This window comes from Oncorhynchus mykiss, chromosome 5 (genome assembly GCF_013265735.2).
Source record: "Oncorhynchus mykiss isolate Arlee chromosome 5, USDA_OmykA_1.1, whole genome shotgun sequence".
Lineage (NCBI taxonomy): Eukaryota > Metazoa > Chordata > Actinopteri > Salmoniformes > Salmonidae > Oncorhynchus > Oncorhynchus mykiss.
This window is the reverse complement of record NC_048569.1, coordinates 60,789,642-60,808,816: the sequence shown is the minus strand read 5'-3', so window position 1 is coordinate 60,808,816 and position 19,175 is coordinate 60,789,642. Positions and strand designations below refer to the sequence as shown.

The window sequence follows — 19,175 nt, the reverse complement described above, 5'->3', positions numbered from 1 at the left end:
TGTTATTTCATAGTTTTGATGTCTTCACTATTATTCTACAATGTTGAAAATAGTCAAAATAAAGAAAAACCCTTGAATGAGTAAGTGTGTCCAAACGTTTGATTGGTACTGTATATATAGAAGCAGACTGATAGAGGCTCTGTGAAAGAATGTGACTTTTAATATACCCCACCCTCATATGTACATAGCCATCTCAATTATCCCGTACTCCGCGACTAGATACGGGTACTCCCTACATATGGCCATGTTATTTTTTACTCATCATTGTTATTCCTTATTCACTGTGTATTTATTCCTCGTGTCGCTATTTCTATTTTTTTTATCTTTATCTTCAACTCGCAACCCGTAAGTAAGCATTTCACTGTGTGTCTACACCGGTTGTTTACAAAGCATGCGACAAATACCTTTTATTTTGATTTGACTTGATGAATGGGTTGACTTAGAGTTGAATGTAAGACATTCAATGATGCAGCTTTGGATAATAAAGCGCTTTGGTTGTGTTTGAGCATCAATTTCCTTGCTTTTTGTCCAGTGGCCACAGCAGAAAGAGAAGTCACAGATTGCCCCTTTAAGGCACTCAGTCAGTCACACTGGTAATTCCAATGTGCAGAGTGAGGCGTGAAGGTTTACCGCTGTCTTAGAGTCCTATTTCTTCAGTTGTTCAGTTCTTTCCGGCTATTTTTCATTAGACTGAGTGCAAAAAGCTTTCATATTCAATTTGGCTTTCACCACACCTTACTGAGAATGTGTCAACACTCAACAGGAACTTTAGAGGCCATGTGCACCTGCTTTCTGCCAATAAAGGGGAGTGTCCTGTTTCTCCCAGGTGGCTCCTAGTCCTGCACATTAATGTGAATGAGGTAAGTGCCCCCCTTTGAGACTTAGTGAAAAACATTCAAAAAAGGCAACCCATTATCTCAACACAAAGGTGTTGACTAGACAACTCTCATTTGAATATCCACAGAGAAGAAGAGGCTCCAGTCCATGGAGGGCCGTTTGAATATTGCAGAGGGGTGAGACGCTGCGTTTACCTAAGAGGGGACATAACATTTACATGTGTGTCATCTATTGATCCAGCCTCACTGCTTAGTCTGGTTGGTCATTAGGGAGCCTAGTGTGGAGGAGGGGGGGGCCAGACAGACAAAACAGACAGAGACAGAGAGAGACGGCCTGGGGCTGATGAAGCAATGTGAAACTCAGTTCATGAGGCGGTGAAATTAGAACTCTTTCTCTCTCGTACCCTCCCTCTCTTTCTCTTGGGCTTTGATGTGTATCTCTGCTCTGCTCTGCTCTGTGTGTGTGTGTTTTGGTTTCTCTGTGTGGGTGGTGGTTGCAGGCTGCAGAAGTTTGGTGACAGTATCAGAGATAAGGAAGGTGACTGTTACGTTGACGTTTACATTAAACATGATTTTATTGAAGATGTTACAGATGGTGACAGATTAAGTTACTAGTTAATTAAGTGAATTAAGTTGGTTACAGTGTTCGTGATGAGGATGGTGTGTGTGTGTGTGTGTGTGTGTGTGTGTGTGTGTGTGTGTGTGTGTGTGTGTGTGTGTGTATCATTCAGGTGTGTTTATATGTGATTGTAAACATGCGTGTGTGTGTGTGTGTATGTCTTACCCTGGCACGCGCCACTGCGGATGTTGGGGATGAAGCCTCGGCGACAGGGGTGAGGCTGGGCGGGGCACATCTCACAGGGGTGTCCCCATGCCCGTCCGATGGTGGCACAGCACAATGTCTTGGTGCACACGATGCCACTCAACTGGCCCTGGCACATCTGATTGTTGACCTGCGTGAAACAGGGCCCAGTCCGGTAGTCTGGACGGGGAGAAGGAGAGAGAACAAGAGTCAGCCATTTATTTTTCCCACTTCCTTAAAATCCCCCTCTGAATGTTCTGTATAACTGAAAGGTAGTGAGGAAAAATACATCTAAAGCCAAGACTATTTCACACTTCTGCTAGCTACATTTGATTGAGTTTGAAGTGCTATTAAAATAAATATAAATATACCCCAGAAGAACACAATTTAGTAGGCTTTAAATGCTGCAATATGTCATGCACACTGTATGACAGACCTCCCAAGTCTTTAACCCATTGGACTAAATGCTGCTGCACATTCCTGGTTAGAGACACTTATCTGGAAATGTGCTGAACAGTGGGTTCCCCTGTTCACTGGTGTAATGGGATAACTATATAATGGGGAAACCCATTTAGTACTGGTTCCCTTCAATAAAGATCTTCTCATGACAAATATTCTTGGTCCAGACCAGGGGAGAACGACTGCCCCCTCTCAGTGAAGCAACGGCAGTTCAAGGCCGACCGCGGTACTGCAGGCATTGTTAGCAGAAAACAGAATCAAATTGTATTTGTCACTGTGTGCCGAATACCTCACAGTGAAATGCTTTCTTACAAGCCCTTAAACAATGCAGTTCAAGAAATAAAGTCAAGAAAATATTTCCCAAAAAATTAATTAAAATCCAATCAAATAAAAAAGTAACACAAGAAAATGACATAACAATAATGAGCAATATACATGGGGTACCGGTACCGAGTCAATGTGCTGGGGTACCCGTTAGTCAAGGTCATTTGTGAAATGACTATGCATAGATAATAAAACAGCAAGTAGCAGTAGTGTAAAAACAGTATTATGGCTTGGGGGTGGAAGCTGTTAAGGAGCCTTTTGGTACTAGACTTGGCGCTCCGGTACCGCTTGCTGTGCGGTAACTTGGGTGACTAGAGTCGTTGACAATTTTTTGGGCTTTCCTCTGACACTGCCTAGTATATAGGTCCTGGATGTCAGGAAGCTTGGCCCCAGTGATGTACTAGACCGTACGCACTTCCCTCTGTAGCGCATTACGGTCAGATGCCAAGCAGTTGCCATACCAGACGGTGATGCAACCGGTCAGGATGCTCTCGATGGTAAAGCTGTAGAACTGTTTGAGGATCTGAGAACCTATGCCAAATCTTTTTAGTCTCCTGAGGGGGAAAGGTGTTGTCGTGCCCTCTTCACAACTGCCTTGGTGTGTTTGGACCATGATAGTTCGTTGGTGAGGTTGGCACCAAGGAACTTGAAATTCTCGACCCGCTCCATTTCAGCCCCGTCGATGTTACATAGAGGGAGAGGTTGTTGCCCTGGCACCACACTGCCAGGTGTCTGACCTCCTCCCTATAGTCTGTCTCATCGTTGTCGGTGAGCAGGCCTACCAGTGGTGTCTCATTAGCAAACGTAATGATGGTGTTGGAGTTGTGCTTGGCCAAGCAGTCATGGGTGAACAGGGAGTACAGGAGGGGACTAAGCACACACCCCTGAGGGGCCCCAGTGTTGAGGATCAGCGTGACAGATGTGTTGTTGCCTACCCTTACCACCTGGGGACGGCCCGTCAGCAAGTCCAGGATCTCGAGACTTCTTTCATATTAGACATTGCGCACCAGCAGTTATTGACAAATAGACACCCAGCCCAGCCCCTCGACTTAACAGACGTAGTAGCTGCTCTGTCCTGACGATGCACAGAGAAGCCAGCCAGCTCCATATTTTCTGCGTCGTCGTTCAGCCACATCTCGTGAACGATAAGATATTACAGTTTTTAATGTCCCGTTGGTGGGATAGTCTTAATCGTAGATCGTCCAGTTTGTTTTCCAATGATTGCACATTGGCCAATAATACGGAGGGTAGTGGTGGTTTACCAACTCGTCGGCACCCCGCCCCTTATATTATTTTTCTTCACGAGGATGACAGGGATTTGGGCCTTGTCTCAACAAAGCAGTATATCCTTTGCGTCAGACTCAAAAAATATTTGTCCAGTTCGAGTAATGAGTGAGTAATTGCTGTTCTGACGTCCAGAAGCTCTTTTCGGTCATAAGAGACAGTAGCAGCAATGTTATGTACAGAATGAGTTACAAACAATGAAAAAAACGAACAAAATAAAACAGTTGGTTACGAGCCTGTAAAACTGTATATACAGTTGAAGTCGGAAGTGTATTCCTGACATTTAATCCTAGTAAAAAATCCCTGTCTTAGGTCAGTTAGGATCACCACTTTATTTTAAGAATGTGAAATGTCAGAATAATATTTGAGAGAATGATTTATTTCAGCTTTCATTTCTTTCATCACATTCCCAGTGGGTCAGAAGTTTACATACACTCAATTAGTATTTGGTCGCATTGCATTGAAATTGTTTAACTTATCAAACGTTTCAGGTAACCTTCCACAAGCTTCTCACAATAACCCCATTCCCCCTGACAGAGCTGGTGTAACTGTGTGAGGTTTGTAGGCCTCCTTGCTGGCACACGCTTTTTTAGTTCTATGTCTACAGGATTGAGGTCAGTGCTTTGTGATGGCCACTTCAATACCTTGACTTTACTATCCTTAAGACATTTTGCCACAACTTTGGAAGTGTATTTGGGGTCATTGTCCATTTGGAAGACCCATTTGCGACCAAGCTTTAACTTCCTGACTGATGTCTTGAGATGTTGCTTTTGTTTCATCAGACCAGAGGACTTTTCTCCAAAAAGTACGATCTTTGTCCACATGTGCAGATGCAAACAATAGTCTGGCTTTTTTTATGCCAGTTTTGGAGCAGTGGCTTCTTCCTCGCTGAGCAGCCTTTCAGATTATGTCGACATGTTTCCTCCAGCATCTTCACAAGGTCCTTTGCTGTTGTTCCGGGATTAATTTGCATTTTTCGCACCAAAGTATGTTCATCTCTAGGAGACAGAACCCGTCTCCTTCCTGAGCGGTATGACGGCTGTGGTGTCCCATGGTGTTTATACTCACGTACTCTTGTTTGTACAGATGAACATGGTACCTTCAGGCGTTTGGAAATTGCACCCAGGGATGAACCAGACTTGTGGAGGTCTACAATTCTTTTTCTGAGGTCTTTCTTTTGATTTTCCCATGATGTCAAGCAAAGAGGCACTGAGTTTGAAGGTATGCCTTGAAATACATCCACAGGTACACCTCCAATTGACTCATATGATGTCAATTAGCCAGAAGCTTATAAAGCCATGACATCATTGAGTCTGTCTGGGATTAAATGAAGAGAGAGAAGCACCTGAGGCTGCTTAAATCCACAGAAGAACTGTGGTTAGTTATCCAAGATGTTTGGGCAAACCTACCTGCCGAGTTCCTTCAAAAACTGTGTGCAAGTGTATCTACAAGCATTTATGCTGTTTTAAAGGGTGGTCACACCAAATATGGATTTGATTTAGATTTTTCTTCTGTTCACTCACTTTGCATTTAGTTCATTGATAAATATAATCTATTAGCATGTCTATTTTTGAAAAATTCTTACTTTACAGCATTTTTCACACCTGCCTAAAACTTTTGCACAGTACTGTATATGGGGGATTGGAAATGAGGCTGACAATTACATTGATAGAAGCCACAATCTTTCTGCAACATTAAAGCTGCCCCCTACAAAAACTACTGAAAATATGAATAAAAAAAAGAGAGAGTGTGTCACTTTGTGTGGAAACAAAGTAATGAGGAGAACACAATGTCCTCTGACTTCAATGGCCACCTTGCTGCGCTGCTCACCAGGAACAACCAGGCGACATCATTTTGTTAACCACACTTCACAAGTCAAACACAATGACCTCACGCTGAAACCATTTGAGCAATATGATGTCCATTCAATCGCACATAATAAAACTCAAACAGGCCTAATGATGGAAAGGCCTTATTAACTGCAGTAGTGGTGCCAAAGTTAATACAGCATTAGAGGTACTGTAGAGATGGAGGGTTGGAATTCAAATAAAATACATGGTCTGAGAGGGGCTGTCAGGAGGAATGTAACATAAACCCTGGAGAAGTGGTTTAAGTTGACCCTCTTGAGTTCTAAAGGAGATGTACAGATAGATGAGGCAGCTTTGTTGTGGAAGCGCTGCTCTTATTACTTCCTGGTGCAGTTAAATGAAAATTAAATCACAGCCAGACAGAGAACGAGTGAACGCGAGATAGACAGAGGGGAAGTAGGTCAAACCCAGCAGAGAGAGAAAGAGAGAGAGGGATTGAGACGGATACCAGCAGGCTCTTACTGTCCCCTCTCACTCATACCCATGACCTGACAATCTGGCCTGGACAATTTGAGGCCGGGAATGCGAGTCCCCATCCGAGCGGCAGAGACCCACTGTGGCGATAACAGTCACGCACATCTGGGCTTGATTAATCTGGCCTGGTCGGGACCAGGAAGGGACAACCTCTGGTCCAGATGTGTCCATCTGGAACTCTGAATCACTCTGGGCCACATCCACAACCCCCCACTAACTAACAAACTAAACCCTCCATACATCCTGCTCTTCTACCAGTCAACTATGCATTAAAAACTAATGTAAATCTCATAATAATCACACTAATGTTGGACTCATATGGTCCAATGCTTTATGTCCATCATGCTTTCATCTGGTTTTGATTTAATCATACATCGGAACAATTTCAGTAAAACTAAGTTCTGGAAGTGAGCGAGGAGCATGAACAGGACCTTTATGGAGAGCTATAGGGAAGTTGTTCATGCAAAAGGTATGAGATGACATGGAAGGGAGCCATTTAAAGAAACAAAGAGAAAGAAAGAGAGAGAAGAGAGCTGGGAATTGAGCTGCCATTCCTTTGATCAGCAGTGAGACCCTCAAAGTGAGGAGGCGTCTGGGCGCTCCCATGGCCAAACCTTTCAGAAGCAGCGCTAGACGACTGCTTGAGGATCTAGCCAAGTTCAGCAGAGCCCTGTCTATGTGTGCATATGACTGAAGGAAAACACACCGTAGGTCGGCCGCCAAGCTAGGCCAAACAAAAGACTGGAGCGCTCCGAGCGCTCACTCTTTTAATGGACTCAATAACAATCGCCTTGCCAGGGTGTCTATGTCTCAGCGCCACAAGACCCGACTGACTCAGAACCAGACAGACAGGCCAAGCAGTGTGTGTGTGTGTGTGTGTGTGTGTGTATGTTGACCATGACCAGGGAACATGAACAATCCAGGGCCAGAAGAGTTAGAAATGGGAATGGGGTATAAAGGAACTGAGGTACTGGCTGGGCCGAAGTCGACAACATTCGGAAGCAATTTGGTCTAATTACAGTTAAAATTGCTCTATAGATCCAAACTATTCGCCGGATCCCTCCCTCCTGTATCCTGCCTTTCACCACCATCTGTCTCCTTTCCAGGTATTTTCAGTTTCCTCCACATGCTCCCAACGACGAAGCACAGATCACTAGAAATCAAATTATTGGCCTTTCAAAACTCAGCAAAGGCTACCTAATAAGTTAAGACAGTCTCCTCATAGGAATGCATTGCATATCTGTTACATTAGAAGCAAGGCCAAAATACTAAACATCTGCCAAGATGTGCTGGCTAAGTGTAACCCATCCCAGAGTTGGGTTAATGAGGTCACTTTATGGACTCTCACCTACATAAGATCTGTCTAGCCCATCAGATCAACATCTGTAACTGGGTCAAACGCGATCTTTCCCTATTCCCCTTTTCCTGCCTGAGAGAAAGCCTCTGATGAGAGGAGATGGGAATGGGACAATCTGGCAGGTGAGAAAAGGGATGCTAATCCAGTCTGGAAAGCCGGCCAAGTTGTTTGGGAAACGCTCCCGACGTCAAGCTGCACGATCACAGGGAAGAGGGAAGGAACGCCGCCGACATGCCTTCTTATGTCAACGGTCGGTGGAAACCAAGGGAAAGCGGGAGAAAATCAGCCAATTCCAAAGCGATACGTAGATGATGTATGGAGACTAGGGTTGCACATTTTACGGAGGTGGAAACCTTCCGTGGGAATTAACGGGAATATATGGGAATTAACAGGAATATATGGGAATTAACGGAAATATATGCAAAATAATATTAATACCATTTAAATGTAGATGTTTTTTGCATTGGAAATATTTACCATATCACATGGAGACAGAAATAAACATTTTACCTTATCATAAGTAGACAAATGCAAATGATTAAATCTTTCCAATATAATTTTTTTTAAATAAAATGGTTACGAATTTAACTTTAATTAAATGAGTTGACTCTTCACATGGGATGATTTCACAGAACATCAAAAGAAAGGGAATATTGAATGATCCCCAATGATCCATCGCATCTCCCAAAAATGTTTTCAACATACATCTGTAAAATGATAGTCTAGAAACTAAAGCTTTGGTTGTCTCCTCTCAGGCTTCCATGTCTCCCCCCTGGACCTCCTCAATGTCGACCTCTTGAACATCAGACTGACTGTCACTTTCCAACCTTGTTGAAGGATGGCTCGTTGTCAGGCTCTAAAAGCCTCAAATTTGCCCAAATTGCCACCAATTTTTCAACCCTTGTATTGATCAGCCTGTTGCGTGCTTTGGTGTGTGTGTTCCCAAACAAAGACCAGTTGCGCTCTGAGACAGCTGATGTTGGTGGAATTTGGAGGATAATGGAGGCAACAAGGGAAAAAGCCTCAGATCCACAAAGTCCCTTCCACCAGGTGGCTGATGAGATATGTTGACACGATTGCCATATTGCGTGTCCATCCCAAAGCCCTTGCTTGGAAGTGTACTTCACCAGACTGCCAAGAACCTTGCCCTCATCCAGGCCAAGGTGGCAAGACACGGTAGTGATGACACTATAGGCCTTGTTGATCTCTGCACCAGACAGGATGTTCTTGCCAGCATACTTGGGGTCCAACATGTACACTGCGGTGTGTATGGGCTTCAGGCAGAAGTCTTCACGCTTTTTGATGTATTTCAGAACTGCAGTTGCCCCTGCTTGGAGCAATGGTGACGTGGGCAGGGCAGTACATATTTCTTCTCTTACATCTGCAAGCAGAGTCTGAACATCAGACAGGATGGCATTGTTTCCCTCAATCCGTGCAATGGCTACTGCTATAGGTTTCAGGTTGCTTTACCACTCTCTCCCAAAATACATCATCCAGGAAGATCCTCTTGATGGGGCTGTCCATGTCAGTGTGATGACCCTCCCACTCTGTCTGCCGTATTCTCTCTTTGTTCTTGTTTCCTTATTAGGATGCTGGTGGGCGGAGTTGGGAGGGTCGTCAGCTACATGGGAAACACCTGGGCCCGGTGTGTCCCAGGATAAATACACCACTTCCCCATTTATGGAGAAGACTCTCTCCATGCAGACACCTTTATAGATTTTGTGTCTTGGTGGTTTTTGGTTGTTTGCTTGGGCACTGTTCAACACCCTGCATTATCACATTCATGCATACAAATCACTCACTTACACTACTGATTACACACACCATTGTATATTGTACTTAGTTTACTTTATTTAATAAATATATATTTTGTTACTCCTTATCTCCACGTTGTCTCCTTTTGTTACGGGCTTTGAACCGGTTCGTGACAAGTGGGAGCTCATCCGGGATCTTTGAACATATTGGTTTGGGAGAACGTGAAGGTAATGTTAAATTCTGTACGTGTTTGATAGGCCCAGTATTGGTTGCCTTTGTTGTTTGGTTTGTGTGCTGCGTTGGAGAGAACATAATTGTTCGTTTCCAGGCCCCTGCCCAGCCTGGAAACTCTTGTTCTACTTTCTGTTGGGACATTGGTCTAAGGATGTGAGTAAATTGGCTATGTACCTCGGTGGGAGATTTGGGTAGGGTAGTGGAACTTGCTACCTGGCGCTATAGCCTTTTCCCCATGAGCGGCTTAGCGACGCGTTTCATTTTTGGAATATGTTGGGCATGGATAAATGTTTGTTATTTTTGTGTGGTGTCTGTGGACTGAGCAGTTGTCTCGGGGGCACATCTGTGGCTTGGTGGAATTTGCCAGCATGCTGGGGAGTTTTACTTCCTTGCCAGCGGGCTACAGTGCGTAAATACCCACCGCAAATCCGCACAAAGACTAGGGTTGAGTTATTGTCTCGTGTCTCATCTCTCTTCTGTGGTGCTCAGGGTGATTGTCAGTTCTCTGGTTGTGGTCTGATGTGCTCAGCAGAGGGGTTGAGCAAGATTATTTACTTATGACTATGGCGTCTTATGTAGACGAGTTAATTCGCTTTCCATCAGAGGAACTGTTAGAATTATGTACTAAAGAACAGCTGTTGAAGATCGCTGAACACTACAAGGTTGAATGATTGAAATTCTGTTACGTTGGGAAGTGACTGAATCGTTGGGAGTTGTAAAAATTAAGGACCCTGATCTTTCGTTGGAGTTTGTAGCTGATGCGGTCTCTTGTGCCCTGTTCCTGAATGTTTACGTGACTGACCATTGTTTGGTGTTGTCATGTCCTATCTTTCCTGTCTGTTCCCTCCTGGTCTTGTGTTCTTCTTTCCTCTTAAATGTTGCTTCCTGTGCGCAGAGGCTGTGTCAATTTGGGGGGGGGGGGGGCAGAGCTCGGTATGTTCCGGGGTCCTTGTTGGTCCCCGGTTTTATGGGGGGACTGTGACAACCCTCCCTCTGCCGTTTCTCTCTTTGTTCTTCTTTCCTTATTAGGATGCCGGTGGGTGGAGTTGGGAGGGTCGTCAGCTACATGGGAAACACTTGGGCCCGGTGTGTCCCAGGATAAATACACCACTTCCCCATTCATGGAGACTCTCTCCATGCAGACACCTTTTTTTGATTTGGTTGTGTCCTGGTGGTTTTTGGTTGTTTGCTTTGGCACCGTTCAACACCCTGCATTATCACATTCATGCATGCAAAACACTCACTTACACTACTGATTACACACACCATTGTACTTAGTTTACTTTATTTAATAAATATATATTGTTAGTCCTTATCTCCCTTTTGTTACGGGCTTTGAGCTGGCTCATGACACAGCAGACTGTGATATGGCTATTTCTTGGAGACTCATTCCCCTCCAAGAGGCTGTCAAACATGATGACAACACCACCCGAACGGGTGTTGCTGGGCAGCTTCAATGTGGTGCTCTTATTCTTCTCACTTTGCTTGGTGAGGTAGATTGCTACTGTTACTTGATGACCCTTCACATACCTAACCATTTCCTTGGCTCTCTTGTGTGTCCATTGTTTTCAGTGACATGATGTCCTTGAGGAGCAGATTCAATGCATGAGCAGCACAGCCAATGCTTGTGATGTGAGGGCAGGACTCCTCCACTTTAGACCAAGCAGCCTTCATGGTTGCAGCATTGTTTGTCTTGTAGAATACTGGTTGAGGGGTGGAGATGTAGTTAATTATTCCTTGCCCACAAACATTCAACCACCCATCAGAGGTTGCAATAGTCTGCTTTCTCTACGATTTGTTTGACCTTCACTTGAACTCTGAACTCTGCATCCAGCAAAAGAGTAGATAAAGCATGTCTGGTTGCAGGGGTGTATGCTGGAAAAAGAACATTCAGAAGTCTCTCCCAATACACATTGCCTGTGAGCATCAGAGGTGAACCAGTTGCATACACAGCTCGAGCAAGACATTCATCAGCATGTCTCTGACTATGTTCCTCCGTTGAGTCAAAAAAAACTTCTGATTCCAGGAGGACCATGAGCTGTTGCTATCGATAAGGTGTCTGATTTGACCTTGAATAGAAGTATACAGACTTTTGTCAGAGGTTGCTTGTTGTGACCGCTGAGGGAACTTTATGCACTTGGCCAGATGATTCTGCATCTTTATTGCATTCTTCACAAATGATTTAGCACAGTATTTGCAAATGTACACAGCTTTTCCTTCATTAGCTGCAGTGAAATGTCTCCACACATCAGTTCCTGTGTCATTTTTCTACAAAGATTAGGAAAACAAATACAATTCCATGTAAAAAATAAATAGCTAAGCAGTTAGATTAAACAACAGATAAATGTTTTTAAATGATATATGTCTGGAAAAAAGTGAATTAACACTCCTCAGTTAGCAGGCTCAAGCAAGCTAAACCCCACATGGTAGCAAAACCTAACTAGCAGAAATTGTTAAGTTAGAAATGATTTAAACACACTCTGTTGAAGGCTACTATTTACTAGTTAACAAAACTGAATGTCATATACAATATATTCACCCCACCCAGTATTGTAATCGAAACTTACCAGAAAGCATGTAGTCCTTGCCTCGGACAGTGTAGTAGTGTGGGCTCAATAGCATCTAATTTGTGTGCAAGATCTTGAGAATCAGCTGTACATGTGATGGAAGAATGCACTGTGCATGCAGAGGGTTGCAATTCCATTGAATTGGGGATAGTTCAACCAAAATATCCCACAAGACCCACTGTTATACGTCATTTTTTTTGATGGACTTAAGCTAAATACCCCAAATTCCAGGGCTTAACTTCCCATGGAAAGTTCCAGACCTTTTGCCACCCTAATGGGGACAAATGGAGGGTTGAGATAAGATATTATTATACTCAATGAAACATGTTGTGATTACATGGGAAGGCAGTCATTCATACTGGTCTGGAAAGAGGTCAGCCTCCTCAGTGAGTGAGGAGGAAACAGAAGACACTCACAGGTCTTCCTGTGGCTGCTTCAGTTTCCTGACCTGGAGGCCCTTAGACTCATACAGCTGAGAGATTTACAACTCGCTGAAACAGGACGGACCGTGTCTTCTTCTCGTCATCTCTTTATCTCATAGCCGAGACAGGTGCTTTTCCACTTATCCCAAGCATGTTTGTGTGTGTGTGCGCGTGTGTGTATGTTTGTGCATACATCTGACTGCATGTGTGTGTCTGTGTGCTGTGTGTTCACGTAAGCTTGCGTGCATCAGTGTGTATGTGTGTATCTAGCTACACTCCTCAAATGTATGTACACTAGGTGTGTGTGTTATTCTCATTTTGGCACAAACTGTGCTGTTCCTGTTTCTGTTATCAACAGCATTATCAACAGCCCTTAAATCTACTTTCCCTTCAGCTTAATGGCTCTAAGAGGCTGAACCCTTCCTCAGGACACTCACCCAAACGTGATGATACGCTAGAATGCGTCCCTGTGTAAACCCTTGCTTTGAGACGGTGGGAGATTGTGGGAGACACAGGGGAAAGTGAGGGAGATAAGCTCAAATGCAGGATAACAATCTTGGCACCAGACCGCTTTGTTGCCTGACTGGTAAGTTAATAGATAGCATTCTTTGAGGCAGAAACCACCACTGTGGATAATTATGCAGAACACACACACGTCTGTGGAAACCCAAGTGAACACACAGGGCTACAGTAGATACAGGACAGTTCTTGCTCACCCATTAAACGTGTGTTTTACGGTCTGTTCTCACTCGTTTCACTAATCGTCTTGGCACAGATACATTTTATTCCCATCTCAAGTCCATTCTAACAACAGTTTCTACTCTAATTCAGAACAAATTGACTTACGGTAGCCTGAGTTCCAGTGTATTTCTGCTGTAGTCATCTTGTCACAGTCTGGTTTGTGGCATGTGGCATTACTGACTGCAGAAACAGTCAGGCACCCAGGCTACAAGTAGACATACTACTAAAGAAGCGTCCTTATCTACTATTGTACTAAATTGCGTAACATTAATAGGACATTTCTGGGCTCCATTGGGTACATTGAGAGGACTCTCGCTTCTCAACTGATTTTCCATCAGACAAGATCAAAGGCTACCCTTCACTGTTCCTCTTAGGACCACAAATGTATTTATGATTTGTTTATGGGAGAAGTACCAAAATGTAGTGCCACTATGAAAAGCAGACGCAAAAAAACAGCATGTTTTTTTTTGAAAACATTTCCAATGACACACAAAACATAACATGGCGATGTCATTAAAACAACATAAAAGGCGTAACATGGCGATGTCATTAAAACAACATAAAAGGCATAACATGGCGATGTCATTAAAACAACATAAAAGGCATAACATGGCGATGTCATTAAAACAACATAAAAGGCATAACATGGCGATGAGGTAGAGTTACTGTACTGTACTCATTACAGAGTTTACGGGTCTCTCTTTTTGGCAGCATGTCCCATTCTATGAGGTCTCTATGGAGCGAAAAAATGACACACTTCTTTCCCGAGGACACACCCTTCCCTTCCACTGGGGGAGCCTTTGACAGATTACATGATGGAGACAGAAATAGCAACACTTCCCCCTTTCCATCCCCTCGTCATCGTCCTGACGTCATCATGGGCCAGCTCTCTGGGCTGGACTGGGCTGACTGTGTGGGCCCATAAGGGTAACACTGTTCACTATTGGACCTGAGCCTGGTTAATGGGCCGAGATACACTGGACACATGAGCAGAACAACTCCCCATTGCCGCATTCATACAGCTGCTTCGTAATGAGAGGGCTTGGTGCTCCAGGCTGCAGAATGGACAGCTGCAGGCTGGAGGAGGCTGGGGATGGTGGGAAACTCAGCTGATTAGAGAGGGGCCCGAGTGGCTGTCAGTCTCCACTGTAATTCATGCTTAACTAGCCTGTCAGTGACACACACACACACACACACACACACACACACACACACACACACACACACACACACACACACACACACACACACTCCTCTGCGCCTCACCCTGACAGAGAAACCTATTAGACCAGCAGCTTTCCCTGTGACTCATAGACAGTACATCGACAGAGGAAAACACCCACACCTACTGTAACTGTAATGTACTGTCAAAGCACCTCTGGGCTTGGTTTTACCGTAACACCTCACTTCAAAAACCACTAATTGCAACCTTGGAGAGTCAAAGATTTATCTAGCTGGACGTCTTCACAGGACAGAGTAGTGAAATCTCTGGTAATAATGACATGTCAATTCTCACTGAGTTAAGGAAGCCCTGGGCTTATGTGAGAATTAAAGCACATCTCTCTTTAGGTAGATGTGGATGATTGAGGAGGCTATAGAGGGACAGTTTTACAGCCTCTCCCAGACTTCAACGGACACAGTGAGGAGGTCGGGTCAGCGCCACGCACGCAAGTGCACGCGCACATGCACAAACGCACACACTTTGAGGCGGTGGGAGGTTTGCTGGAGGGCTGAGGGGGTCCGGTGGTCTCCCTTCTCTCAAGACTGTTTTTGTTTGGCCGCGCCTCGCTCTGTGTACACAGCTGGGGAATCCATTTTTACTTTTACCCCCTGCCTCTACCTCCATCCCTCCCTCCCTCCTTCCCTCGCTCCACTCCTGGAGCGAGAACCGTATTGTGGAGCGAGAACTGTATTTTTTATTGCCAGATTTCTGCGAGCCCCCCCCCCCCTCACCCCCTCCCTGTTGTGTTTTCCAGGAGAAAGGGGAGGCCAGGGGAGAGGTGGGTTAGGTGAGGGGAAGGGGTCGAGTCCTTGGGCTGTTAGGTCTAGCTGGAGGCCACACTAGGTCTGTGACCACTATGGGACAAGTCTGTCGGTACATTTTGGGGACGAGCTGAAATCCAATTCATTAAATTGACAAACGTAGATCCCTTTTTCTGAGGATCTTTTGACTCATGAATTGGAATTGCAGCTCACTTCCAGAATTGACTGAATTGAAATGGCATTGATCCAGACCCTACTGAGACACACCCCCAGTGACACATAGCCCCATAGCCTTACCTCTTCCTAAACATTCATCTTAGCTTTAGCCTCCACAGAAGGGAGTCCACTATCCACAAAATTAGACAACCAGATTACAGTCAATGGTCAAGTCTAGGGAGACAGACCCCCACGGTGTCTGTATGTGTGCACTTACTGTATGCAGTCACACTATGTCTAGACTGATATGAAGCTCATATATGCAGTAGATCAAAGCCTCTAAAGGTCCTGGCTCACTATCTTCCACAGCACTGGTGGGTGTGTTGTGATAAAGCGGGGGGGGGGGGGCAGTCTGTGTCGCCACATGATTGTGTGGCGTCTCTCATCAGAGTCCCAGGCACTGTTGTGATAATGTCTCTTTCTGTTCGAGGTTTTCATCAACTCTTAAAAAGAACCAATGGAGGTCGATAGGCGGCTTCTTTAGTGTTAAAAAAAACAACGTGTTTCAGTTATAGTCCTACAGCCGTGTTTCCCAACTCCGCTCCTTTACTACCCCCAACAGCACAGGATTATGTTGTTGCCCCTGACACGCACACCTGAGTTGAATCAGGTTTCTTTTTGACGGGTGCGACAACTAAAATATGTGCTGTTGGGGGTACTGGAGGACCGGAGTTGGGAAACACTGATCTACACTGGAGTTGCCCATCCCTATATACACTTCAAACACTTTGGTTGTGAACACTAAATATCAAGAAACATTCCTCTGTCAACTTCAATGTATTCTCCAAGAGTCGTTGAATCGCTCTACATATCCAGCCTGTGAGCAGACACAGGGTTTATGGGATGAGCCAGGATCCTGTGTTGATAATGTAAACCGTCTATGAGCAGACCTGTGGGTTTTACAGTAGGGGTGAAGTGGGATGACTGGGAAGGCTCTTACCTCTCTCGCACTGCGGCCCAGTGAAGCCGTAGACACAGGCACATCTGTTGGGCCCAATGCAGCGCCCGCCGTTCTGGCAACCATTCTCACACACAGCTACAGAGAGGAGAGGGGAAGAGGCGTGTTAGGGTTCTGATACAGCCGGACAGAAACACACACACACACGATAGCCGGGGGAGTGCGGTGTTCAAAGTGAGGTAGATACTCACGCTGTCCACAGTGGTTGCCGGTGTAGCCTTTCTGACAGGAGCAGGAGTCCTCTTGGCAGCTGCCTCCGTTCATACACCTGACATTACAGCTCTGCACTGTGGGACACATACAGGGGTCAACAAACGCAGCCGGGGAAAACTTGCTACTGCTAGCCAAGAACCTCAACTCAACCAGCTGGTCACACACACACACACACACACACACACACGCAATGACCTCCAAAGGTAACTTCAACGCCTCAGGTGCTCGGTTTAACTTGGAACATCATTACAGTTCAACTCCATATTTGTGTAACAAGGATCCCGTATCACTAACAGTTAGCCCAATGCCTGGCAGTGACACTTGGGTCCTGACTGTCTTTTACATACTGGTATTTGGGCTGTGACAGCTTTTTAGTTTAACTCAACTATATCACTCACTTTTCACTATTACAGTTTTGTAGCGCGCTCGACTGCAACAGAAACGTCTGGGCTGTATTTGTGTAGACCTAATTGTATTAGTCTATTGTTGAGAACTGTACTGCCACACAAGGCCCAGGCCGCAGTTTAATCAAACAGACCGTGAAGGCTATAAGTTGAGCCAGCTGTGTCCTATAGATGGGAATGTGCTGAGATCAGAAAGCTTCAATCCTGGCGGAGCAGCATTCTTAGAACTCTAAGCAGCAAGCTTTCCACAGACAGAGAGACAGACAGACAGACAGACAGAGCCTTTCCGAGACAGACAGATAGACATACAGAGACACTCAGTATATTCGGGGGGAAGTGGGGAGATGCTCTATCCAACCAGATCTGACAGAGACCAGGCAGCCTACAGCAGAGACCAGGCAGCCTACAGCAGAGACCAGGCAGCCTACAGCCGAGACCAGGCAGCCTACAGCCGAGACCAGGCAGCCTACAGCCGAGACCAGCCAGCCTACAGCCGAGACCAGGCAGCCTACAGCCGAGACCAGGCAGCCTACAGCCGAGACCAGGCAGCCTACAGCCGAGACCAGGCAGCCTACAGCCGAGACCAGGCAGCCTACAGCCGAGACCAGCCAGCCTACAGCCGAGACCAGCCAGCCTACAGCCGAGACCAGCCAGCCTACAGCCGAGACCAGCCAGCCTACAGCCGAGACCAGCCAGCCTACAGCAGAGACCAGCCAGCCTACAGCCGAGACCAGCCAGCCTACAGCCGAGACCAGCCAGCCTACAGCAGAGACCAGCCAGCCTACAGCCGAGACCAGCCAGCCTACAGCCGAGACCAGCCAGCCTACAGCCGAGACCAGCCAGCCTACAGCCGAGACCAGCCAGCCTACAGCCGAGACCAGCCAGCCTACAGCAGAGACCAGCCAGCCTACAGCCGAGACCAGCCAGCCTACAGCCGAGACCAGCCAGCCTACAGCAGAGACCAGCCCATAGCAGAGTGGTAAAATGAGAGGGCTTAGTCAGTCTCCCTAAAAACGCAGAACATTTCATGAGACTACTTCCACAGTAATTGATTCTGGCAGATGCCTATGTTTCTACTCAGCCTGGGTAGAACTTTACATGATGCCCATGCAAGCCGTTGATTGGAAGTTGGAACACCCTTCTCCCTCTCTCTATCTTGCTACCATCTTTAATTACTGTCATTCATCTCTTTCTCTAGCTTGCTGCCATCTTTAATTACTCTCATTCATCTCTTTCTCTAGCTTGCTGCCATCTTTAATTACTGTAATTCATCTCTCTATCTTGCTGCAATCTTTCATTACTGTAATTCATCTCTCTTTCTCTCTTGCTGCCATCTTTAATTACTGTAATTCATCTCTCTATCTTGCTGCCATCTTTAATTACTGTAATTCATCCCTCTTTCTCTACAGGCTGTGATTCATGAGGTGGCGAGGGGATACAGCATGACTGGATTTCCTGGACCCCTTCTTCGCCTATTCAGTTTTTCTAGAACTTTCAGTTACTGTAAATGACCCAGTAGTACCATTCTGACTGACTGTGCACAGCAAACCTAGCTAACGCCCAGTCTGACTCTAGGCCTGGCTAGCGTCTCGTGCAGACACTTAGTGATGGATTAGCGTGAATGCCTTTGGACAAGAGGTTTATGAGTTTCTGTACAGGTCTGCACGGCATGGGGAAGACCGATCTTTTCTCCCCAGACTCAACCTCAGCTCAACTCAGAGCTCCAGGGCAGTGGGCCATATCGTTTAACTCCCACAGCATTCAGGCTAATCTCTAAGGCCAACAGGGAAATGAAACATGAAAAATGACTCTATTGACTGATTGCAGCGCCGAACCTCGATGCACTGCAAGGGGGAAAACAACTAGCGAGGACACAATTTTCCCCCCACAATTTTTCATGACATAATCATGCAAACGTTTCAGCTCAGGAGAATTCGTCAATTTTTCAAATGTCTCTCATCCGTTCCAGAAAAAATATTCTAAATAGGTCACAAAGGGAGGGGCGAGGGGGGGATTGGAAGAACATCAGACATGGCTGTAGACTCAGTTTACAGAACTTTTGTGTTACAGCACGTTTAGGGTTGAAGGGGTTCATGTGTTTTCTCTGTAATGGGGGGTTGGTGGAAATACAGGGGGTGGAAGGGGGAATGATCTCACAGGCTAGACCAGCTACCCCCACCCCCAGATGAGGAGAGATGGTACATTCCTGTGACCGGTGCCTAGAATGCCACACGTGCAGGAGGTTGGGGTCCCACAGAACATGAATCACAGTGCACCT

At 45.7% G+C, this 19,175-nt stretch overlaps 1 protein-coding gene across 3 annotated transcripts in view; it reads right to left on the bottom strand.

Moving 5' to 3' along the window:
• The window catches only part of LOC110524227 (fibrillin-2), a 90,616-nt gene that overhangs the window by 52,555 nt on the left and 18,886 nt on the right, over nt 1–19,175 (bottom strand). For all 3 annotated transcript variants that reach the window (XM_036978000.1, XM_036978001.1, XM_036978002.1), the window contains exons 5-7: nt 16,472–16,567; nt 16,263–16,358; nt 1,621–1,818 (exon numbers count right to left, since the gene is read on the bottom strand). In XM_036978000.1, the coding sequence (XP_036833895.1) occupies nt 1,621–1,818; nt 16,263–16,358; nt 16,472–16,567 (390 nt within the window). The remainder of the gene's footprint in view (nt 1–1,620; nt 1,819–16,262; nt 16,359–16,471; nt 16,568–19,175) is intronic.